The 22,200-nt window shown below is 42.3% G+C and overlaps 1 protein-coding gene across 27 annotated transcripts in view; it reads right to left on the bottom strand.

The window, feature by feature from the left end:
* Positions 1-22,200, bottom strand: part of EYA4 (EYA transcriptional coactivator and phosphatase 4) — a 249,893-nt gene that overhangs the window by 143,509 nt on the left and 84,184 nt on the right. For 26 of the 27 annotated variants that reach the window (XM_061623885.1, XM_061623886.1, XM_061623890.1 and 23 more), the window contains one exon: positions 4,705-4,754. In XM_061623885.1, the coding sequence (XP_061479869.1) occupies positions 4,705-4,754 (50 nt within the window). Of the gene's footprint in view, positions 1-4,704; positions 4,755-7,245; positions 7,312-22,200 lie in introns of those variants that run through there. The other variant, XM_061623901.1, reaches the window with a different exon arrangement.

The following is a 22,200-nucleotide window of genomic DNA, read 5'->3' as shown; positions in this document are numbered from 1 at the left end:
TTTTACTTGATTTTTTTTTACCCTCTAGTTTTAAATTGTAACTTGAACTATAACTTTGATAAACTGGACTGATGTTTAGCTGGTTTAAATTAAACTGAAAGCTGAAAATGTCAGCTGAATCTTTTTTGCACCTACCAAAACTGCCTAAACCTAGGAAAAACTGAAGTTTACACTAAGCTTGTTTTTTTAAAAAGGCTAAGCCTACTTTTTAAAAATCTAAGCTAACTGTCCCATTAGCTAGATTTTTAATCTAGTTTGCTGTGGTCCTTCAAGCTTCCCCGCTAGTAAGCAAGGCTCACTACATCTCATTCTTGTAACAGTAACCCAGGAGCAGTGTTACAAGTGAACTCAGCTAGGCGCAAAATTATTTCACTTCTATGATGGTCTTTTTGTAATGTTTTCTTTAAGAATTCTGTGATAATAGTGATCAGGATCTTTATATCCATGAAATCAGCTGCTCAAAATGATGTAATGGGATAGAACAACATGACAATTTAAAACTTTTTCTATGGTTTCTCTAAAACTTGATGGCTAAGAGATGGAGAGAGTCTTCTGGGCATGCAGCTCCTGGTGGACATGGTGACTGGGCAGCTGGGCACTGAGGGAGAGCAGTGCAGTGCAGCCCTCATCTCCAGAGTCATTCTGGCGGGCAATTTGCTCAGCCAGAATACTCAGAGCAGAGACATCATTAACAAGGCAAAGTACCTAACCAAGAAGACTCAGGCTGCCAGCATGGAGGCTGTGAAAATGCTGGATGAAATCCTGCTGCAATTGAGCATGTCTGTGCCTGTAGATGTGATGCCTGGTGAGTTTGATCCCACCAACTACACTTTGCCCCAGCAGCCACTACATCGCTGCATGTTTCCCGTCGAGCGCCTACTCCACACTACAGCTGGTTACCAACCCTTACCAGGCTAACATTGATGGTGTCAGGTAAAGGCGGCTTTTCTAGCTTCTTAAGATGCAGCAGTAGCACTGCCCTATCATTTCCAGAGTGCTTTTAGGGGTTCAAAGCAGACCATGGAAGGGATGTTTCCAGCTTCTCCACTGCCACCTGCCTTTGAAAGCCTTATAAGAAGTTGTTACCAGACTGGGACTCTGAGCAACATCATGGGATTTTTAGTGGGTTACTAGGAGCCAAGTGAAACTGTCAAAATTCTCTTATTTTTGCTATTGCCATAAAGTGTAACGTTGCCTGCCAAGAGATAAAATGTTGCTGTGTTCATTATATTGAACAGTTGTTTTTGTTTGCTGTTATATTTACTGTTACATTACTGTTTTATTATTTTTGTTATTAGGAAATTGTTTTTGCAGTTGTTGTTTTTGAGATATACTCACCTCATTGTAAGCCACTTTGAGCACAATTTTTTTGTGGAAAGGTGGCATACAAATAAAATGATGAATGAATGAATGAATAAAATTTATTTTGACAAGGAAAATGAAAACAGCACAATCCAATGAGAATCAACTCAGAAGTAAGTTCCATTGAGTTCAATGGGACCTATGAATGAATGAATAATTTATTTTGATCAAAGATCAGTACATAAAAAGCATGAGTAAACAAGATCATATAAAGTATATAAACCATAAATGAGTAAAAGTACAAAACTACAGAACTACAAAATCATTTGACTCTTGCTGGTAGGAAACCTGAGTTCAGGGATAACGGTAGGGCACTGGTGCCCACGCATTACTTAACAAATTTGAATATCCCCAAATATAGAAGAGCTTTTACAGCTGCCAGATTTAATGTACTCCCATCCGCCCTCCTGGAGGGAAGATATAGAAGGGTACCTTATCACGAACAGGTCTGTCCATGTGGAATGGAGGAAGTGGAAACTGTAGGTCACGTTTTATTGTATTGCACCTTTTATAGGGATCTCTGCCACTCTTTTATTACCCCAATTTTACAAAGCACCCCAGACTTACCTAGTGAGCTTTACTTAACGCACTTATTGGCAGACAGGAGTCCACAGGTTACAGTAAGAGTGGCTAGTTTCTGTGCTGCTGCTAGCACATGTTGGAAAACAATGATAAATGACCCTATATAGGAAATTTGATACTGATTTTAATTTTGTACTTTTACTATCATTTATGGTTTTATGTACTTTATATGATCTTGGTTAGTCATGCTTTTTTAGGTACTGATCTTTGATCGAAATAAATTATTCATTCAATCGGTCCTACTTCTAGCCAGGTGTATATAGGATTGCAGACTAAAATTCTAACAGATTGCAGGAAAAAAACCACTTCAGAAGATTATGCAGAGTGCAAGCTATAAGACACATTTTAAGAACTACATACATTCCAGCTTTCATATGAATACTTAAGATCTAAGTATGCACCTAAAAATGTAAAATGTGAGCACATATTTGTACATTCATTTACCATACAGGTACACTAATCAAAGAGCCAGGATATGCTGTAGCTCTCTGTTGTTGTCATTATTAAATTGCAGATTGTACACATCTTTTCAGAACAAAGGCCCTCCCAAAGGCCATATATAAACAAAGAAAACAACATCTAAATCCCATCACTAAATTCACATGTAAATTAGAGGTTTTTAAAATCTAAAAAAAAACCCTGAGCAACATTAAAAGCAGAGCCGTATTAAAAACAAACATAAAAACCACAGCAGCCAGCCTAACACCATATAATTCCAATAGTTGTTACATTTCCCCATCTCCCTTTTTCACATACATATGGTGGCTAACTTGGGTACGCCTCTGTGCCAAGGGTGGGAAACCTATGTCCCACAGCCCTAATTAGGCTCACCAAGTTTCTTCATTTGGCCAAGCCAATCAGACCTGCCCTACACTTGAAGTCATATATGACATCAGGTTTGGACAAATTGAAGATGCAAAGACAAAGGGGGCAATGTAGCTGATTGCAGCAATATTGTTGGGGCTTGCATAACTCGAGAGTGGCTCTATGAAAGTCCTGATGATGAGCTGATTTTCAAGGCTTGTGTGTATGGCATTTTGCAAGCCCCAACAATCAGCTAATTGTCCATGCAGGAAAAATAGGTCACCTGATGCCACTGATGCTCCACCTACATGTCCATTTTGGCTCACAGAGGGTGAGAAAGACAAGGATTCAGCCCTCCAGACATACAGCTCACCACCCCGGATCTCCATGTATGTGAAATGGCCCTAAGAGAGAGTGAAGTTATACTGCAATCCTATATATTTCTACTCAAAAGTCCTACTGAGATCAATGGGCCTTACTCCCAGGTAAGTGTGTATAGCCCCAAAATACCTTCAACTTTGTGATGTAAGAGGATAGACTTGAATTGGAGATATCCTGATTCAAATCACCATTCAGTCATGAAGTTCTAATGAGAATCACTATCTTTTAGCCTAACATATTTCACAGGATTGTTCTGAAGATAAAATGAGGGGTAGCAGCAACAATCATGTTGCCTACTGAGCTCTTTAGATAAAAGGCTACATAAAAATCTAACAAACAGTTACACTTAAAATGATACCAAATGCGTAAATATTTTTGTTTTTCTTAAACCAGACTTTATAATCAGAGGATACTGCAATGCCTTAAGACTAGGCCCTCCTCTTGAGCAGCAACTGAAGTCAGGATTTTAGGATGGCTAAAACATATACTCACTGAACTGGGATTCTAAATTCTATTGAAAATATCTGTACCTAGCAGTTATAGATATTTAAAAACTCCCACATTTAATAAGAACAGGAAGGATAGATGTAATCTCATGGAACAGCATGAAAAGGAACATTTTGCTATTGATGTTAATAGCAAAATTCTCATTGATCTTGGTAGGAAAAGGACCATACTTCAAACTACACTTAGTTACATTTGGACAATATTAATCCTAGAAAGGGTATTATCAACTGCAAAAAAGAAACAAAATAAAAGATTCTACAAGATGACTGAAAAACCTCTAGATCTTATAGGCAGCTTTTAAGAGATGTTTGGTACTCATTTTAAAAGATACAGCATAATATTCTGAAAGGGGATTTGCAGGATGGGTCTTGAAGCTAATTGTTATTACTAAATATTTTTAAATTCTGTGTTCCAGTTAATTGCTAGTGATAGCTCGTCTTATCATGTCAATGTTGAAGTTGTTTAAAAACTAGCAATATTCAGACTTATCTGAAAACAGAAGCAATATTGAAACAACTCAGAAAAGGCCTAAATTGTTTCATATTACATATTTTACACAAAACAGATGCAACTTCAGAATGTAAATATTGGATGTCATATTTACAGTCATTCTTATTTTATTGCCCAAAACAGAGACAAAAGTATCATAAAAGTAATGTATGTAAAACAAATACTAAAAACACATTGAACAGTGTCATGCTTTCCTAAGAGTAGCAGTGCTTTACTTTTAACTCTACAGAAACACTGACACTGAAAATAAATAGTAACGCATAGAAAAAATATATATGAGAAATCAGTCTTCAGCACACTAACATCAAAATTATTTGTTCATAGATATTTTTTCTACTGATTCAGTATGCTAATTTCTAGGTCCTAATCCAACCAAAATATAACCTCACAAGTGAAATGTATTCAGAGGAATACAGGAGGAGTCCATTTTAGTCTGTGAAAGTAAATTATCCACCATTATATTTTCATTTATCTTTACCTTTCATTATTAGTTTTATAAATAGCATCAATGCTTTACAGCACTTGAATGCATCAGAATACCATGTTTAGTTCCTTTACCTGGAATTCTGAGGTTCTGAAACATCCGAATCTGTGCACGCTTTCTTCACCTGCAACAGAAAATGATTGCTAGTTACTTCCCCATGAAAAAAATCCCAGAAAAGTTTCCTCACCTATAGTTCATGCACTTACATCACACAAAATGGATAGAGCCCTGCTCACCATGGTTTCTAGAAAATACTTCTCACATTTTACAGTGCGGATATGCAATACTAAACAGTGTGGTTCATTATTATCCCACGAACAGCTGCCAACTTAACTTCCTTTGACTCCATTAGTATGTAAAATGTTCAGCTAAAATAGTTTGGGAGTAGTCTGACATGGAACAAAGAAACCAAAGAGACAAGTTCTCCACTTAAAAATGAGAATGCCAAACTGTTCTCAATTCTGTAAAGAAATGTTTTCCCAACTGATACTGCTTCTGTTTCCTGCTAAAGCTCACAATAATAAACACCAGATTCTGTGGCAAAAGTGCAGTGTTAGCTAAATAATCCATACATTAATTTTCATCTTCTAAATCTAATACACTTAATATGTGTTGCTCCAGTTCAAATATTTTGCAAATATTATCCATATGTATGTATAATATGTACTTTGTCTTTTCAATATGGGTAAGAACTTTATATTTGTCATCAAATAAGGGCACAATTATAGTCTAATTATCCACACTATGCATAGTGCTTGAGCATCAACAGTTATAAGTGCTTTAAACTCTCAGATTATAGATGTGTTCTACACCACACTTTTGGTATAAAATTCCTTATATTCCTAATTACACTCATGCTTTAAATAAAACATACACAATTTATTTATTTTTGCAACATGTTGAAAAGTTTTATAGAAGAGATAAGAGAGTGAGATATAGTGATTAATCCAGGAGAAAAAATTGGAACTTGACCTACTTCCAGGCTCATATTCAATATCTATTAGCTGGGTTCAGCATAACAGGAAAGCATAGAGTCCTACTACAAGAATAATGCGTGGTGAGCCTTGGGCTCCCATGCTTTCCCTTTCCTTCCTTCCTCTTTCACATCCACAAAGCGGAGGCTGAAAGTTCAAATTTTAAACAATCCACAGTTCATTATGTCCAAACTTGTTGGACATGATGAATTCATTGAACTTTTCCAGGCATGGAGTTGTTCAGAGTTTTCTTCCAGCAGATCATAGCTGTCCATCCCCACCTCCCTCTCTCCCACCCAACTCTCTGTGAGGGAAAGCAGCTCCATTGGAGTACTTCGAACCAGTGGTCACTGAAAGCTTTCATTGCCCACTGTCTTTCCAAGGGAAAATTAATGTAGAACTAGTGGGTGAGGGGATGGGTTAGAATTCTGCCAGAAGACGACTCTGAGCAGTTCCTGGCTGGAAAGGTCCCCTGCGATCATCAAGGAGTTCATTGCTCAAGGACTGGAAGGGGGGAGAGACAAGGGAAACCAACTCCGTATGTCTGTGCATGTGATGTGGTGTGTATATGTCTGCTCCCTCTTCCCTGCTGCGCAGCTGGTTTTCAATTACCTGAGCAACAGGAGAGGGAGATTGCGGTGAGGGATACTGTGTAAGAGAGAGACCGGGGCAGTGTGCAGGGCCAGCTCCAGATATGCTGGGCCCTTGGGCACCAGTTTGCCCAGGGCCATGGCACGCACACGCTCGCACACGCGTGCTCACACACGCACACGCACCTACCTGTCTCTCGCAGGGAGGGAGCTTCTTTCATCCGCCCATTGGCTGGCTCCGTCTCTCCTGTCTTTTGCAGCTACGTGGGCTGCTATAAGCGTGCAGCACTGCCATCAATCAAGATGGCATCAGAAGCTTCAGCCCCTTAGGGAAATCTCGGCCGCCATGTTGGTTAATGGCAGTCCTGCACATGCAGCCTGCGCAACCTCAAAAGATAGGAGAGACGGGCAGGTGGAAGAAGCTCCCTCTGTGCGATCCGCGGCAGTTACTCTGCAGCAGATCACGGAAAAGGAGTGCTACTTCTCCTCCATCCTACTGAGGGGCCTCTGTGGTTCCAGGGGCCCTTGGCTAGGGCCCGACCTGGCTGCCCTTTGGAAACAGCCCTGGCAGTGTGTGCACATATGTGTGTGAAAGAAGAAAGAAGTCTACCCCAGCCAGTTTGGTTTTTGGCCCACCCACTTCTAGCATGTGACCCCAGAAAGTTAGCATGAAAAAAAAAACAGTCCTCAGGCTAAAAAGGTTGCCCATCATTCTGTGTTTCTGTTAGATTGGGCCTATACTCCTTTTCTTCATCTACAGGTTGATCTGACTTCAACAGCTTCCCTTTAATAAAACAGTATTTTTTTAAAGAGCAGATTTAATCCATCAGAACCAGGGTTGATAAAAATCAATGATTTTTTAAAAAATCAAAAATCAGTTTAATTTAAATTTTATGTTTTTAAGTAAATTGGATTTTTAAAAATTTGAATCACATTTCACAATTTTCTTAAAACAATTAGTTAAAAAAGAGCCTAGGTCATAAATACTAATTATACTTCTAATTATATTCTATGAATATGTTAACACCAGTTTATGGAGATAAGAGATTACCTGCAGAATCTGTCTGTGTACATGAAGTGTACTCTCTCTCTCTTTCTCTCAAAGCCTTGCCTCTCTCTAAGTATAAAGACAGCGAAGGTCAATGAATAGAGAATTTGGGGAGATAGAGTTGATCTGAACAAGGAGGAAACCACTGAAGTGGTAGATTAGCTCTTAACAGCAATAGCCTCTTCTGCAGGTGTAGAGAGACTTTTTTTTCTTCCTTTGGACTAATTCATTCTAATTTGAGAAATAAATGTGGAACTGAAAAAGCAGGAAATCTTGTACTTTCCCCCCGGATAATAAGGAAAAGAAAGGTGAAGAAGTTAACTGTACCATCCAATATTTTAAGTTTCTCACGTTGACTTGGTCGAAATTGTCTACATTTTATTTTGTAAAGAACTCTACATTTATCTAAAAACTAAATTAGTTAACAATTCAAAAATTAATGAGCATGGTTTGTTAATGTTGTTTGTTGAAGAAGAAAACTAACCAGAAGAACGTTACTAGTACAATTTAAAAGCCTGCTTGGTGGTGATGATTCTGGCACATCATGACAAAATAATTGCTTGGTATACACATATCTTCTAATAAAACCTACATCTCTGAATATGTATTAAGGTTATATTAAAACAATAATGTACTTCTACTAAAAAAAAAGATGATTAAATAGAATCTCCCTCACTAGTGATTTAAATCATTAAAACCGAATCCTTCAGAGAAGAGATTACACTGGTCAGCCAGGGCTCAGCCAACTCAACCAAGACTGGCATAAGCAAAGTTGGTGTAAGCTGGCGCAAATCCCCAAAAAGGGCCATTTCCTGGGCATGTTGTGGGTGTGTCAGGGGAGGGGCCGAGGTGAGGGGACTTGGGCCACATCCAACTTGTGTTCAGAGTGCTCCTACAGGTCCCCATTCAGGCAAAAGTCACGCCAGGAAAAAGGTCGGCCTAAGAAAATTAATACAATAGAAGTCAATGGAAAGGTCTTACTCCCCAGTAGAGGTATTTGGGAAAGCAGCTTTTACATTCTGGTCCCTGGCTGATCCGGCATTCAACCAACCTAGAGGCTCCTGGACAGCAAATGGATGGAAATTTACACCCACTACTCTTGCACCAGCACCACTTATACCAGCTTCTGTTAAATTGGCTTACTCTGCCCATGATACAACATATATGACTTTTAAAACTGATTTTCTCACCTGATATTGTAAAGATCTGTTGCATAAATATAGGTGCCAAACAATAAATTCCATACCTAATCTAATGCTCCCTCCACAACTAGAACCACAATCTGGTTCAGGGACATCTGTTGTTCATTCTTTGAAGCTGCACACTCATATAATAGGAAATTATAGATTTCTGGTATTATATAGCCACAAGAGTGGCTGCATACGATAGTAAGCATGGATTTTTCACATTCCACAATGTGAAATTGAAAATACCCCCCATGCCATTCTGATGCTTCCCATAAACTCATTTCAAAACAAAACCTTACAAAAATTATAGTCCTGAACTCAGAAATGCTTGCTTAACAACCCTCTCAATTTTCATGGTGATACAAAACAATCAGAGAGAATCGGGAGTTCAAAGTGTAAAGAGAGAGAGAGAAAAACCAGACCCCTTTTGGACTTTTTTCTGTCAGAGTTCTCATAATCTGTTGAAATTCATTAAAAGTCAGCCATGTTCACAGAGTACCTATAATCCTCTTACTGACCTTGCCCCATAATCTGACCTTCATCTTCTGCAGTTTAAAAGTTAAAAACATGCCTGGCTGATTTTTAATTAATTTAAGAAATTTAGCATTGAATTTAATGATAATGTCGAGCATGCTCAGTAAGAACCAACTGTCAGTGTTCTAAAACCCAGAGTCCCAGCTGCTGGGCTTGCCTAATTAGGGGGCCACACCCACACCAGACTTTGGTTTCACTTGAGACAGTCATGGCTTCCCCCAAAGAATCCTGGGAAGTGTAGTTTGTGAAGGGTGCTGAGAGGAGACTGTTACTCCCCAGACAGAGCTCCAGTGGCCAGAGTGGTTTAACAGTCAGCCGCTCTGATTGAAGCTCTGTGAGAACAGGGCATCTCCTAGCATCTCTCAGCACCCTTTAATAAGTCCCGCTCCGCTCACCCGCACGAAACCTGTGCAGGCGGAATGTAGTTGCGGCTAGGGGGCAATGCCACGGCTGCCACTTTTGAAGGGGGCAGCATTGTGCATCACATACAACTTTTGCAAACAATGCGCTGTGTGGAGGGGCGGAGCACCAGGGGCCTATTTAAACCCACGCCGCCCCTTCTATCCTCCTCTTGGCACGCGACAGCTTAGCAAGGAGGACGGAGCAGCATGGGATGAGACCGGTGGCTATTTTGTTTTTGCCGCGTGGATGGCACAATTTTGTTGACGCTTTGCGTCATTGGGGCCAATTCGGCTTGGTTTTCTGCCTCCCCAGGACATTTGGGGGAGGGCAACAGCATAGGATGGGCTTGAGCTGCTGAATTAGCTGGGTGTAAGGGCGGCCACATGATCGGCACAATTTGCTGGTGCTTCAGATTGGCGGAGAGTGGGCCTCGTTAGAGAGGCCAGGACGGTCGGGGGGTTTGTTGGCTACCCCCCCTGTAGTTGGGGGGATGGCAGGTGTACACACAAGTGGCCTAGGCAGTTCTCTTACAAATAAATAAATACATAATACAAGTATAAATAAATAAAAATAATAGTAATAAATAGAATAAAAATATAAACCAATGCTGCCCAAAAAAGGGAAAGGGGGGTGAAAGGGAAGGCCCATGGGCCACCACCAACCCCCCCCCCAAGTGGCTGGTTGTTCAGATGAAGAAGAGGCACCACCATAGGCAGCTATTTTAGCACAACTGGAGGCGCTAGAGAAATGGGGGATGGGAGCATCTGGTCAGGGCACCAGGCACCCCCCGACTGCCATGGAGACAACAGCCAGACCTGGGACTTCTGCAGGGGTGGCAGCCAGGTCTAAACACGCTAAGGCTAGGGTGCTGAGCAGCGGTAGAGGTGGTCAGCAGAAAAGTGCTAACCAAAATGCTGTGGCCTTAATTTTAGCCCGGCTAGATGCCCTGGAAACCAGTCCTGGCTCGGTCCAGCTTGCGACCGGGGGGAGGCAGAGGTTCCCTCTACCCCAACAGAGGCAGCTGGAACGCAACAGGCGGAGGATGCACCCAAGGACATCTCAACACCATCATCAGAGGAGGAGGGTCGGGTGACTGGTGTGACAGGGTCACTGGTGGGAGCTGGTGAGTTGGCAAGGCCTGCTCAGGCCAGTGGGTGGCCAAGTTGGGAGTGGACTCCATGGGGACCATTCTATACTCCTTCCAGGGTGGAAGCAAGTATCACATCCAACACTGGGCAGGGCACAGTGGTGACAGCAGGAGGTCTCCAGCTTCCGCTTCAGGTGGCTTGCAACCAAGTCTGGCAACACATGGGGGGGACAGGTGACTGCACTGGCTGCATCTCCTATGGGGACAGATCCGCCTGCAGCGCCAGTCGGTGAACAGCTGGCTACAGCCGCAGTTCAGGAAAAAGTGAAGGATCTCTTGGGGTCAGTCACTGTGGGTGCCATTCCTTTCGGCAACACGTCTGTCACCCTGGGTTTCTACCTGCTCCCAGTGACCAAAGACAAAATTTGGCAGGGGGAGCACATGGATTTGTTTTCCCTACTCTACCGAGAGCACCCGAAAAAAGATAGGGAAAAGGATGACGAGGGGGAGCCTGAGAGGCCCATGCATAGGAAGCTTGATTGGACGTGGGCCAACTGGCTGCCAGAGTACCTGATCTATGTGGGGTGGTGATGGAGAGGCAGCCACAGAAGGGGTTGCCTCTGGTAAAATACCTGGATATAATATATAGAGCTTATGTTGAGTCTTCTGGCCTGGGCTTGCTTACCTATCATGAGGTCTTTCGTATGCGGGCTGCATGTGATAGGACACTGCCATGGGACAAGAAAGAGCCAGAGTTGTGGCTGCAGTTCATGGCAGTGGCCCGAGTCATGACTGGGGACAGGTGTGACAGCAGGCACTTATTGAGCCAGTAGTCGATTGCTACTGTTCCCTGCCTTAATGCGGGGCAAGAGGTTCAACAACGGCTGCTGTGCTGGGAATTTAGTTCCCAAGGGTTTTGTGCTCACAACCTGTGTTGTTTCAGGCACAAGTGTTCCATCTGTGTAGCAGCACACTCGTGCACGACCTGTCCCAGGGGCAGGCTGTTTAGGGGGGGAGTCAAGGATCAGCAAGGGAGCAGGAAGCAGCCCCCACCCAGAGCTGCTCAGGGAAAAGGGTCCCTCCCCAGTTAAGTTGGAGGTTTTGCGGAACCTGCTTTCTGGTTACCCAGCAGCTGGGTACGCACATTTTTTGTTACAGGGTTTTTCTTTAGGCTTTCGGATTCCAAATTCTTCCAAGCTACACAGGAAGTGGATTGGACTTTGAAAGACCAACCCAAATTGTGTTTGCAGTTTGACAAATTTGTAGAACCGTACAGTATCTCAGAGAGGTCAGCTCTCCTGCTCCCCTGGTGCATTCACTATAGCTGCCTAGTTGCCCTGCTTTTTAAAGTTTCATAGAAATATCTGTTGGCTATAGGTACATTCTTAAACTGCAAGGTTTTTTGCCTATTAGTGAATATTAATAAAGTTGTGGAAGTACTAAGGCTTCCCCCTCATTTGAACCTCTGGCCCATGGGCCAATCATGGCAAGCCATGCCCACCTGCTCCACACCTCACATCATAAATGACATGAGGTGTGGGGGCAGTACCTGCATGGCTTCAAAGGAACAATCTGGAACTTAAAGTGAGTTCCCTTTCATTCTTTTGCTGAGGCAAGGCATGTTCTCCCCATCCAACAGTTGATGGACGGTAGGAGCATGCCTTTCTCCAGGCTCATGAAGGGCTTTGTATTGAAACTCCTGCTACAAAAAGAGGGGAAATCATCTGTTTTAGCAAGGTTTTCAGTGCAAATCCCTTTGTGATCCTGGAGCAAGCTTATTGAAGGAATGCTGTGAAAGCATCTTCAAAGAGGTTCCTTACCTGACATCACTGTGATTGGCAGGTGGGTTGCCCCACCTACCTGTCAAATTTGGCCCCCAAAATGTAGGGCAGATATAAATGTGGCCTGCCAGGGGGGAAAAAAGGTTTCCCAACCCTGTTTCAAACCACAGTTTTAAACAAAATCACAGTCTGATTTGAAGGTTTGTTTAAATTATGGCTTCAGATCAAACCAGGATCTGATAATATTATTTTATTCTGCCTTTTTCCCATTCAACATGTGAGAGATACCTGACTTCTGAGGTCAACTGTAGTGTGTTTAAAAGCAGACATTTCTGCTTTCCTTGTTGTGGCCATAGAAAAGGATGAGAGGAAGGGAAAGCACATAAGTCTGAGGATCATAGCAGTTATTAACGTAACAGGACACCATTGTTATGCTTGAATTGGGCCTAAGATTTAAACCTCTAAGAGAAAGTCATCTAAGGGAAAGACAATGGACCAAAGGAGCTGGGAAGAGAAAGGACAGGTTATCTAAGCTTCTTGTTACCAGATCTGCTAGTGTCTCTGTGAACACATGCACGACATGCATGCAGATTCACAGAAAAGTGCTAATTTGGGAAATTAGCAGTACTACCCTTGGGATATTTCAATCTGCGTGCTACAGATTTGCATGCTACTGACAGAGCAGCATTGGCTATGAGCATCTTCCTTATTTGAAGGACTTTGAAAATGGAAATGGACTGCCTTCAAGTCGATCCCAACTTATGGCGACCCTATGAATAGGGTTTTCATGGTAAGCAGTATGCAGAGGGGATTTACCACTGCCTCCCTCTGAGGCTAGTCCTCCCCAGCTGGCAAGGGCCTGCTCAGCTTGCCACAGCAGCACAAGCCAGCCCCTTCCTTATCCGCAACTGCCAGCTGGGGGCAACTGGGCTCCTTGGGACTGTGCAGCTTGCCCACAGCTGCACAGGTGGCAGGACACGTAACCCCTGAGCCACTCACTGTGGGGGTGATCTTTAGATGGCCCTTTACACCCAGGAGACACGAGCAGGGATTTGAAATTGCAGAGTCTGCTCCCAGCCAGGTTCTCCTATGCACTGTGCTATAGCAGTGACCAATAAAAACCAATATTACTATGTGCTTGGGGTCCAGTGAATTAGGACCAGTGAATTAAAGGTTGCAATTCTAATATTTATTTGTAACACAATAAAATAGTTTTAGTAGTAGTAATAAAGTGGTTCCAAAAACCACTACAGCAATATACAAAACAAAAAAGGGTAACAGTACATTACACAGGCAATCTAGTTGACTGGGTCTTGCACTTAGTTACTATTACAAATATAGAGAGGGAGAAGCTAGACAGTTGCCTATAGAGATAAAGAGAACCAAACAGGAGAAAAGTTCCCATACAAAGTCTAGCTTTCCTTGTCTTGCAAGAGCTAAAGTCATTAAGATCAGGAAAGGTGCATTGCAACAATTATCTGTCTGACTTTGGAGTGGGATGGAAATCCCAAATTGTAGTCTGTGGAATTTTCATTGTGACAATTCATTGTGACAATAGGTGAAGAGTCACAGGTAACCTTGAATGCTTTGACAGAAGTTCATCATTTTGGATAATCCTCCATCTGTTCAAACAACATCTGTATGATCAATGCCTATGTTAATCTTATAAATATCAACTCTTAGTTTCCTGGAACCCTCCCAATTTGGTTTTAAAATAGGAAAATCTTCCCCTTTAGAAAGACACTGATGGGTACCTCTCTGAAGAGGAGTCCTGACTAATTCTGGGAGAAGTAATCCACACAGGTCAGAAGCAAGGAGAATGTGGAATAGAGGAGGCAAGTAAGGCTTCTAGCTAAAGTTAAAGAAAGAGACAGAACCAGATACTGCAGGCATCCATGGAGGCAAGACCTCTGAAAAAGAAGAGCATAGACCAACCTTCTGATATGGTCACAAGAAGCTGAACAAACTGGGGATGCAATATACATCCAATTATAGAAAAAACCTATCAGTGAATCTCAACCTGAATCTGAAAAGGACTTATCACAAAGTTCTGGAATGGACCCTAGTGTCATTTCTTAACTAAAGACTCTGGATGATTGGTTTTCCTGAGATATCAATTAAAATGGACTGCCTTCAAGTCGATCCTGACTTATGGCTACCCTATGAATAGGGTTTTCATGGTAAGTGGTATTCAGAGGGGGTTTACCATTGCCTCCCTCTGAGGCTAGTCCTCCCCAGCTGCCTAGGGCCTGCTCAGCTTGCCACAGCTGCACAAGACAGCCCCTTCCTTGTCCGCAACTGCCAACTGGGGGCAACTGGGCTCCTTGGGACTGTGCAGCTTGCCCATGGCTGCACAGGTGGCAGGGCATGTAACCCCTGAGCCACCCACTGTGGGGGTGATCTTTAGCTGGCCCTTTACACCCAGGAGACACAAGCGGGGATTTGAACTCACAGACTCTGGACTCCCAGCCAGGCTCTCCTCCCCACTGTGCTATACCAGCTGTTAGTTCAATTAAATATCAATTAAATGTCACGCTAAAGGGCTAAAGAAAAGTCACATGAATGTCTCTGCCTGTCAAAATCATTTTATTAAAGCAGATTTATCATTCTGGAAAAGGGAGCTTATATCTCTTCAGGACATGCAACAAGAATGCTTGGTTTCATCAGGGTGGATGTGGCTGACAGCTGACATCCATTCACTTTGCAAGGGATGATTAATAACCAAATTATAGGTGTTACTTGGTTATGGGTTCCAGGGATCAATTGGCCAGTTACATCTTCCTGCTTGCGGCTGGCATATGCTTGGATCAGGGCTGTCTTGAACCATAATGCCTTTCCCTGTTTATTACAATAGCACATTCAATGCTCAGAATAAAGCCAATTCACAGACATAATTCTGGGATATGTATAGGGACATCCGAGAATTCTGACAAGAACAGAAATGGGAGCGGAAATGCCAGTGTTTACTTTCAGACCACAGATGATACATAACTGATTATGTTTTTTCTCCATTTGCATAGTATTTCCTCTGCTTACAAGCAAGGCTTTTTGAATAGTATACTGATTCTCAGAGTGAGGTCCAAGCCCCAGTAAGGAGAACAGATGGTAACAAAGTAGCTTCAATGCACTCTTTGGAGCATTCTGTGCACTGGGCATAAGACGAAATCATGGAACAGCTGGCAGAATACATCATGGGAGGGAGAGACAACTTAAGAGGATGCCCCATGATGCTGACTCTCCTCATAAGTTCAAGTAAACACTGGCTCATGGAAATGGAGGGTTTCTCTTACCAAAACACTCCCAAGGTAATCCATACAAATATTTTCTGTCTGTCTCCTACTGCAACTTTGTGGCAAGAGCACTAATCTAAGAGGATTAGAGAAACAGCCCGCCACCAATTTCTGCTAGGGCAGAAGGCAACAGACTCTGCAAATAGAGAGGGTGGTCTAGAATTTCCAATAATTTTTTGTTAAATGGTCTGAATCTCCCAGCATTTTGTGGGTTCAGACAATCTGGAGAAGGGCTTTGGAGAAATACAGCCTGCAGCTTCCAGGTTTCTCAGCAGTAGGAAGTGGCTCAATGAGAACTACAAAGAGCTGTTAAGATAATTGTTTGTAACTCCTATTCATTTTACTTTGGGACATAGCAATGAAATTGATGTGAATATTCAGACCATATCCTACACTTTGAGTACTCCAGCCTGAACCCCACACTTGGGAGGGGGGGATAGGAATGATGTAACACATAACACAATGCAATTGTCTCTTAAAAACCTAGATATCTTAACAAACGTTTATTTTACGATATTTTATTGCTACTGTTCTTTCACGTTCAACACAGCTTGTATAATTCTCTACTCACCACTCCCATCCCATTTAACCTCACAACATCTCTAAGACAAATTAGGCTGAGTGACTCCTATCCAGTCTTCCACCATGTCACCTTGGTCCTCCACTTATTTATTTGTTATTTTATTTATTAAATGTATATCCCGCCCTTCCTCCCAGAAGGAGGGCAGCAAACAAAACATTAAAAACACTCTAAAACATCTTAAAAACAGACTTTAATTAAAATATATCAAAGCAAAACATCTTTTTAAAAAAGCTTTAAAAACATCTTAAGAAGCAATTCCATCACAGATGCACACTGGGATAAGGTTTCTACTTAAAAGGCTTGCACTCTGATACCAAAAGCACTGATCTCTCTTGTCACTCTGTTAATATGAAATCACTTCTGAAATCCATACACTGGCTTCCTATCTGCTCCTAGATCCAGCATAAGTTCTTTGTCCTTACCTTTAAAGCCCTCCATTGTCCTGCCCTGACATCCTTCCATTCCTATAGCTTAATACATCCTTGCCTATGATCGTCACTCCTCCAGCTTCACCACCCTACACTGTTTGAAGGTCTCCTTATCCTTCCAAAAACTCTGCTATTTGTACTTTGCTGCATCTCATGCTTGGAACTAGTTCCCAGAACATCATCTTACTCCATTCAAATACCTCCTCAAAATCCACCTTTTCTATGAAAAGTGGCACAAGTCTCCAGTTCTCATGCCATATTGCAATTAACAAACCCTAAACATGTGCAACTGAAAGAACTGCATATTGCTTTCCAGCTTACTCCTTTATCCAGTTCCCTCTGCTTCAAACTAGACAGTGTGCTCCTCAGGGCATGCACCTGTCCTCTTGTACTCTGTGACATGCTACGCACATTGCTCGTATAATAATTTTAGATTAAAAATAAATGCACTAGACATGTTTAACACTTATGTACCTATAATAGTTGAACATGCAGTATAGTAACAATATATTCAGAGAGGCAAAAATGTAGTCTGATTTAATCATATTCATTGTTTAAACTATAAAGCTGTCATATTTATTTTATTTATTTATTTATTTAGTTTAATTTATATACTGCCCTAAGCCCGAAGGCTCTCTGGGCGGTGTACAAAAAAATAAAAACAAGCACAATATATAAATACAATAAATACAATAAATAATAATAATAAAAAAACAATAACGAACCAAACAACATCCAAAATACGGAAATGCTGTTTAAAATACACTTTAAAATGCCTGGGAGTATAAAAAGGTTTTCACCTGGCGCCGAAAAGATAGTAGCATCGGCGCCAGGCGCACCTCATCAGGAAGACTGTTCCACAGTTCGGGGGCCACTACTGAAAAGGCCCTGGTTCTAGTCATCACCCTCCGAGCCTCTCGATGGGATGGTACTCGGAGGAGGGTCTTAGATGTTGAGCGTAGTGTACGGGTAGGTTCATATTGGGAGAGGCGTTCCACCAGGTATTGCGGTCCCATGCCGTGTAGGGCTTTATAGGTCAAAACCAGCACTTTGAATCTAGCCCGGAAACAAATAGGAAGCCAGTGCAGACGGGCCAGAACAGGTGTTATATGAGCGGACCTTCTGGTCTGCGTCAACAATCTGGCCGCTGCATTCTGGACTAGCTGTAGTTTCCGAACAGTCTTCAAGGGCAGCCCCACGTAGAGCGCGTTGCAGTAGTCCAATCTAGAAGTTACCAGAGCATGAACAACTGAAGCGAGGTCGTCACTGTCCAGATAGGGACGTAGCTGGGCTACCAATCGAAGATGGTAAAAAGCATTCCGTGCCACCGAGGCCACCTGGGCCTCAAGAGACAGGGAAGGATCGAAAAGAACTCCCAAGCTATGAACCTGTTCCTTCAAGGGGAGTGTAACCTCATCAAGAACAGGATGAACATCCACCATCTGAGCAGAGAAGGCACTTACCAACAGCGTCTCAGTCTTGTCTGGATTGAGCTTCAGTCTGTTAGCTCCCATCCAGTTCATTATCGCGGTCAGGCAACGGTTTAGCACGTTAACAGCCTCACCTGAGGAGGATGAAAAGGAGAAATAGAGCTGCGTGTCATCAGCATACTGATGACAATGCAGCCCAAAACTCCTGATGACCGCACCCAGCGGCTTCATGTAGATGTTGAAAAGCATGGGGAACAGTACCGATCCCTGCGGGACTCCACAATGGAGAGTCCAGGGTATCGAGTAATGTTCCCCAAGCACTACCTTCTGGTGGCGACCCACCAAGTAGAAGCGGAGCCACTGCCAAGCAGTACCCCCAACTCCCAACTCTGTGAGTCTTCCCAGAAGGATACCATGGTCGATGGTATCAAAAGCAGCTGAGAGATCAAGGAGAATCAACAGAGTCACACTCCCCCTGTCCCTCTCCCAACAAAGGTCATCGTACAGGGCGACCAAGGCTGTTTCGGTGCCAAAACCGGGCCTAAAACCGGATTGAAATGGATCAAGATAATCAGTGTCATCCAAGAGCCCCTGGAGCTGGCTGGCAACCACCCGTTCCAGTACCTTGCCCAAGAACGGAACATTCGCCACAGGTCTATAGTTGTTCAGGTTATCTGGGTCCAAAGAGGATTTCTTCAGGAGTGATCTCATTACCGCCTCTTTTAGGCAGTCAGGGACCACTCCCTCTCTCAAAGAGGCGTTTATTATCTCCTTGGCCCAGCCGGCGGTTCCGGTCCTGCCAGCTTTCACCAGCCAAGAGGGGCAAGGGTCCAGAACAGATGTGGTCGCCCGCACCAGTCCAAGGATCTTGTCAACATCCTCAAGCTGTACAGACTGAAACTCATCCAATAAATAAGGACAAGACCACGTTCTGGATGCTTCGTTGGAACTCACTGACATAACATTGGAGTCATATGCATTATTTATTTAAGGTATGCAGAATATAACCATTTTATGGTATACTTTTTACCTATTTTTCACAACTATTGCCCAGTGTCAAATATCCCTTTTGGACAAGATGCTTGAGAAGGTGGTAGCGGTCCACCTTCACACATGCTTGGAGCAATCTGATTACTTGGATCCATTCCAGTCTGGCTTTAGGCCTAGCCATGGCACTGAAACTGTCTTGGTCACCCTGGTTGATGACATCTGTTGGGAGAGAAATGGGGGAATGTGACCCTGCTCCTTCTCCTTGATCTCTCAGCAGCTTTTGATGCTATTAATCATGCTATTATCCTTCTGGTACATCTTGAGGAGGTGGGGGTTGGTGGCACTGTGCTTCAATGGTTCCGCTCATACCTCCAGAGCCACTTCCAAAAAGTAGTTATGGGAGGATGTTCAGCACCATGGAAATTATCCCGTGGTGTTCCACAGGGTTCCATCTTGCCCCTAATGCTATTTAACATCTATGAAGCCACTTGGAGCAGTCATCAGGAGATTTGGAGAGAGGTGCCACCAATATACATATGACACCCAGCTCTACCTCCCATCTGAATCAGGAGAGGCAGATGAGGTGATGAACCAGTGCTTGGAGGCTGTGATGGCCTGGACATGGGCCAATAAATTGAGGCTGAATCCTGAAGACAGAGGTGTCGTGTGTCCAGAGTTCTCATGTTCAGGAGGTGGGAAGATGACTTGTTCTGGATCGGGTTGCTCTTTCCTTGAAGGAACAGGTCCACAGCCTGGGGATACTCCTTGATCCAACACTGTCACTTGAGGTTCAGGTGGCCTACATGGCTAGAAGTGGCTTTTTCTAGCTCTGGCTGGTTCTCTAGCTTTGACCCTTTTTGGACAGAGATGACTTAGCCACAGTGCTCCATGCTCTGGTAACTTCCAGATGGGAGTACTGCAATGCATTCTATGTGGAACTGCCCTTGAAGATGACTCAGAAACTTCAACTGGTCCAAAACGCAGTAGCCAGATTACTGGTGGGGATTCCTTTTAGAACTCATATAATCCCTGTTTTAAAACAGCTGCAATGGTTGCCAGTTCATTTCCAGACCCAGTTCAAGGTGCTCACATTAGTATTTAAAGCCCTAAATGGCTTAGGTCCCAAATATCTAAAAGGCCATCTCCTTCCCTGCAGATCCTCTCGTGTATTGAGATCAGCAGAGAGGGCCCTTTTGGTAGTTCTGCCACCCTTGGATGTTTGGGGGATGGTGGTCCGGGAGAGGGCATTCTCTGTGGCAGCCCCTAAGCTGTGCAACTCCCTCCCCACCAAGGTGCATCTGGCAACTTCACTGTACAACTTTTGGCGAATGCTGAAGATGCACCTCTTTACCCTGACCTTCAACATCTGAGATGTATATTTTTTAGGGCCCACCCTATTTTGGTTATGTTGTTTAGGTTGTTTTTAACTGTTTTAATTGTGTGTTTTAAAATTATTGTAATCTGCCCTGGGACCTCTGGGTGAAGGGCAGGTAATAAATTCTAATTTATAAGAGTTTGTAATAAATTAAATAGAAAAACAGCAAAGGTGCACCAGTCATCAAACTGTTCCTTGAAGATAACTTCACAATGATCCTTCAACGTCAACTTTGCTTGACAGGCCATGTTGTTTGAATGCCTGATCACCGTCTTCCAAAGCAGCTACTTTACTCCCAACTTAAGGATGGAAAATGAAATATAGAATATAGCAAAAAAGGTTTAAAGATGTTCTTAAAGCTAATCTACAAAAATGTAACATGAGCATCGAGAACTAGGAAGCTTTGGCCCATGAGCGTCCCAATTGGAGATCAGCTATGGTGCTATGGACTTTGAAGAAGCATGAGTACAGGGCGAAAGGGACAAACGAGCTAAGCGGAAGGCACGTCAAGCAAATCCTCAGCAAAACTGTCTTCTATCTGAAAACCGATGTCCTCACTGTGGGAGGCTGTGTGGATCTAGAATTGGCCTCCACAGTCACTTACGGACTCACCGTTAAAGACCTCATCTTGGAAGACAATCATCTTACTCAACCATGAGTGATCGCCAATGAATGACACACACATTTTTAAATATAAAAAAACAACCAACAACAACAGTAATAGCAGTAAAGGCAGAATTAAAATATCATTCCTTAAGAGAGAATTGTGTTTACCACTTACACAATGTATGCATTTTCAATTCTATTATGAATGCAAGTCCGAGCTTAGCATCCTTATACGAGTTCTACCTGAACATTACGCTCCATTAATAATGATTTTCATTTCTTCAGTAGAAAGAAAAAGTTATACTTTTTAAAAGTAAGGAGAAAACAGCTAAGTAAGATTTTAAATTAAAGCAGGCTTTATGCGTTTTACTTATGCATTACAGTTTCTTTAGTTATAAGTATTTTGCTATAAAATTATGCAAATTTAATTTTAATGTAGAATTGTATCTAAAAAGAGTTCAGTTACCGGATTGTCATCCCAATCTAACTAAGGAGATCTGGGTACACCATCATATTTCCATGATAGATCAGAAACCATGGACATAAATCTGATTAAGTCTGTAGTATAATGCCACCCTGGGAGAAAGGGTAGGATATCAATCAAACAAACAAACAAACCCATCCATGTTCAATAGTTAGGTGCCACTTATCTGCACTTTCAACAGGATGTGAAACCGAATATTCATCTCCATTCTGGATGAACAAATCTTCCATAAAAACTTTTCTAAAGCACACATAAAATTGGATCAAGGCATATTTTCAAAAGAAGATGAAAGAACAAGGAAATATAAACCCAAGCTACAAAAGCAGATAGCAGTATAAAATTGGGTGTGGGTATTCAAGTATAACAAATATTAATACCAAGGTTAATAAAATAAATAAATAAAAATGTCCAACTTTAATCTCAAACAATGAATGTGTGTACATATAAAACAATACAGGGAAAATACCAATAAATAAAATCAAATGTCTAAAAACTCAATGTTGCTGACACATATATGGAATATATCATAATGTCAACTAACGTAGCCAACAATGTTGTGATAAACCAAATGTAGCATACAAATACTTAGATAGTGGACCAGACATGTTTCTACCCTTAATGGGTCTTCTTCAGTGGTCAATATACATATAATATATAATTCATTTTTATCACTACATGCACAGTTTGCTGTTGTAACAAAGCATAATATTATGGCATATAGAGAGAACAAGATAATAAACAAATCAATAAACCCACATGAATTGGGGGAAAAAACCTAAAT

This window comes from Rhineura floridana, chromosome 4 (genome assembly GCF_030035675.1).
Source record: "Rhineura floridana isolate rRhiFlo1 chromosome 4, rRhiFlo1.hap2, whole genome shotgun sequence".
In the NCBI taxonomy this organism is placed as follows: Eukaryota; Metazoa; Chordata; class Lepidosauria; order Squamata; family Rhineuridae; genus Rhineura; species Rhineura floridana.
This window is presented reverse-complemented; position numbering and strand designations above follow the sequence as displayed.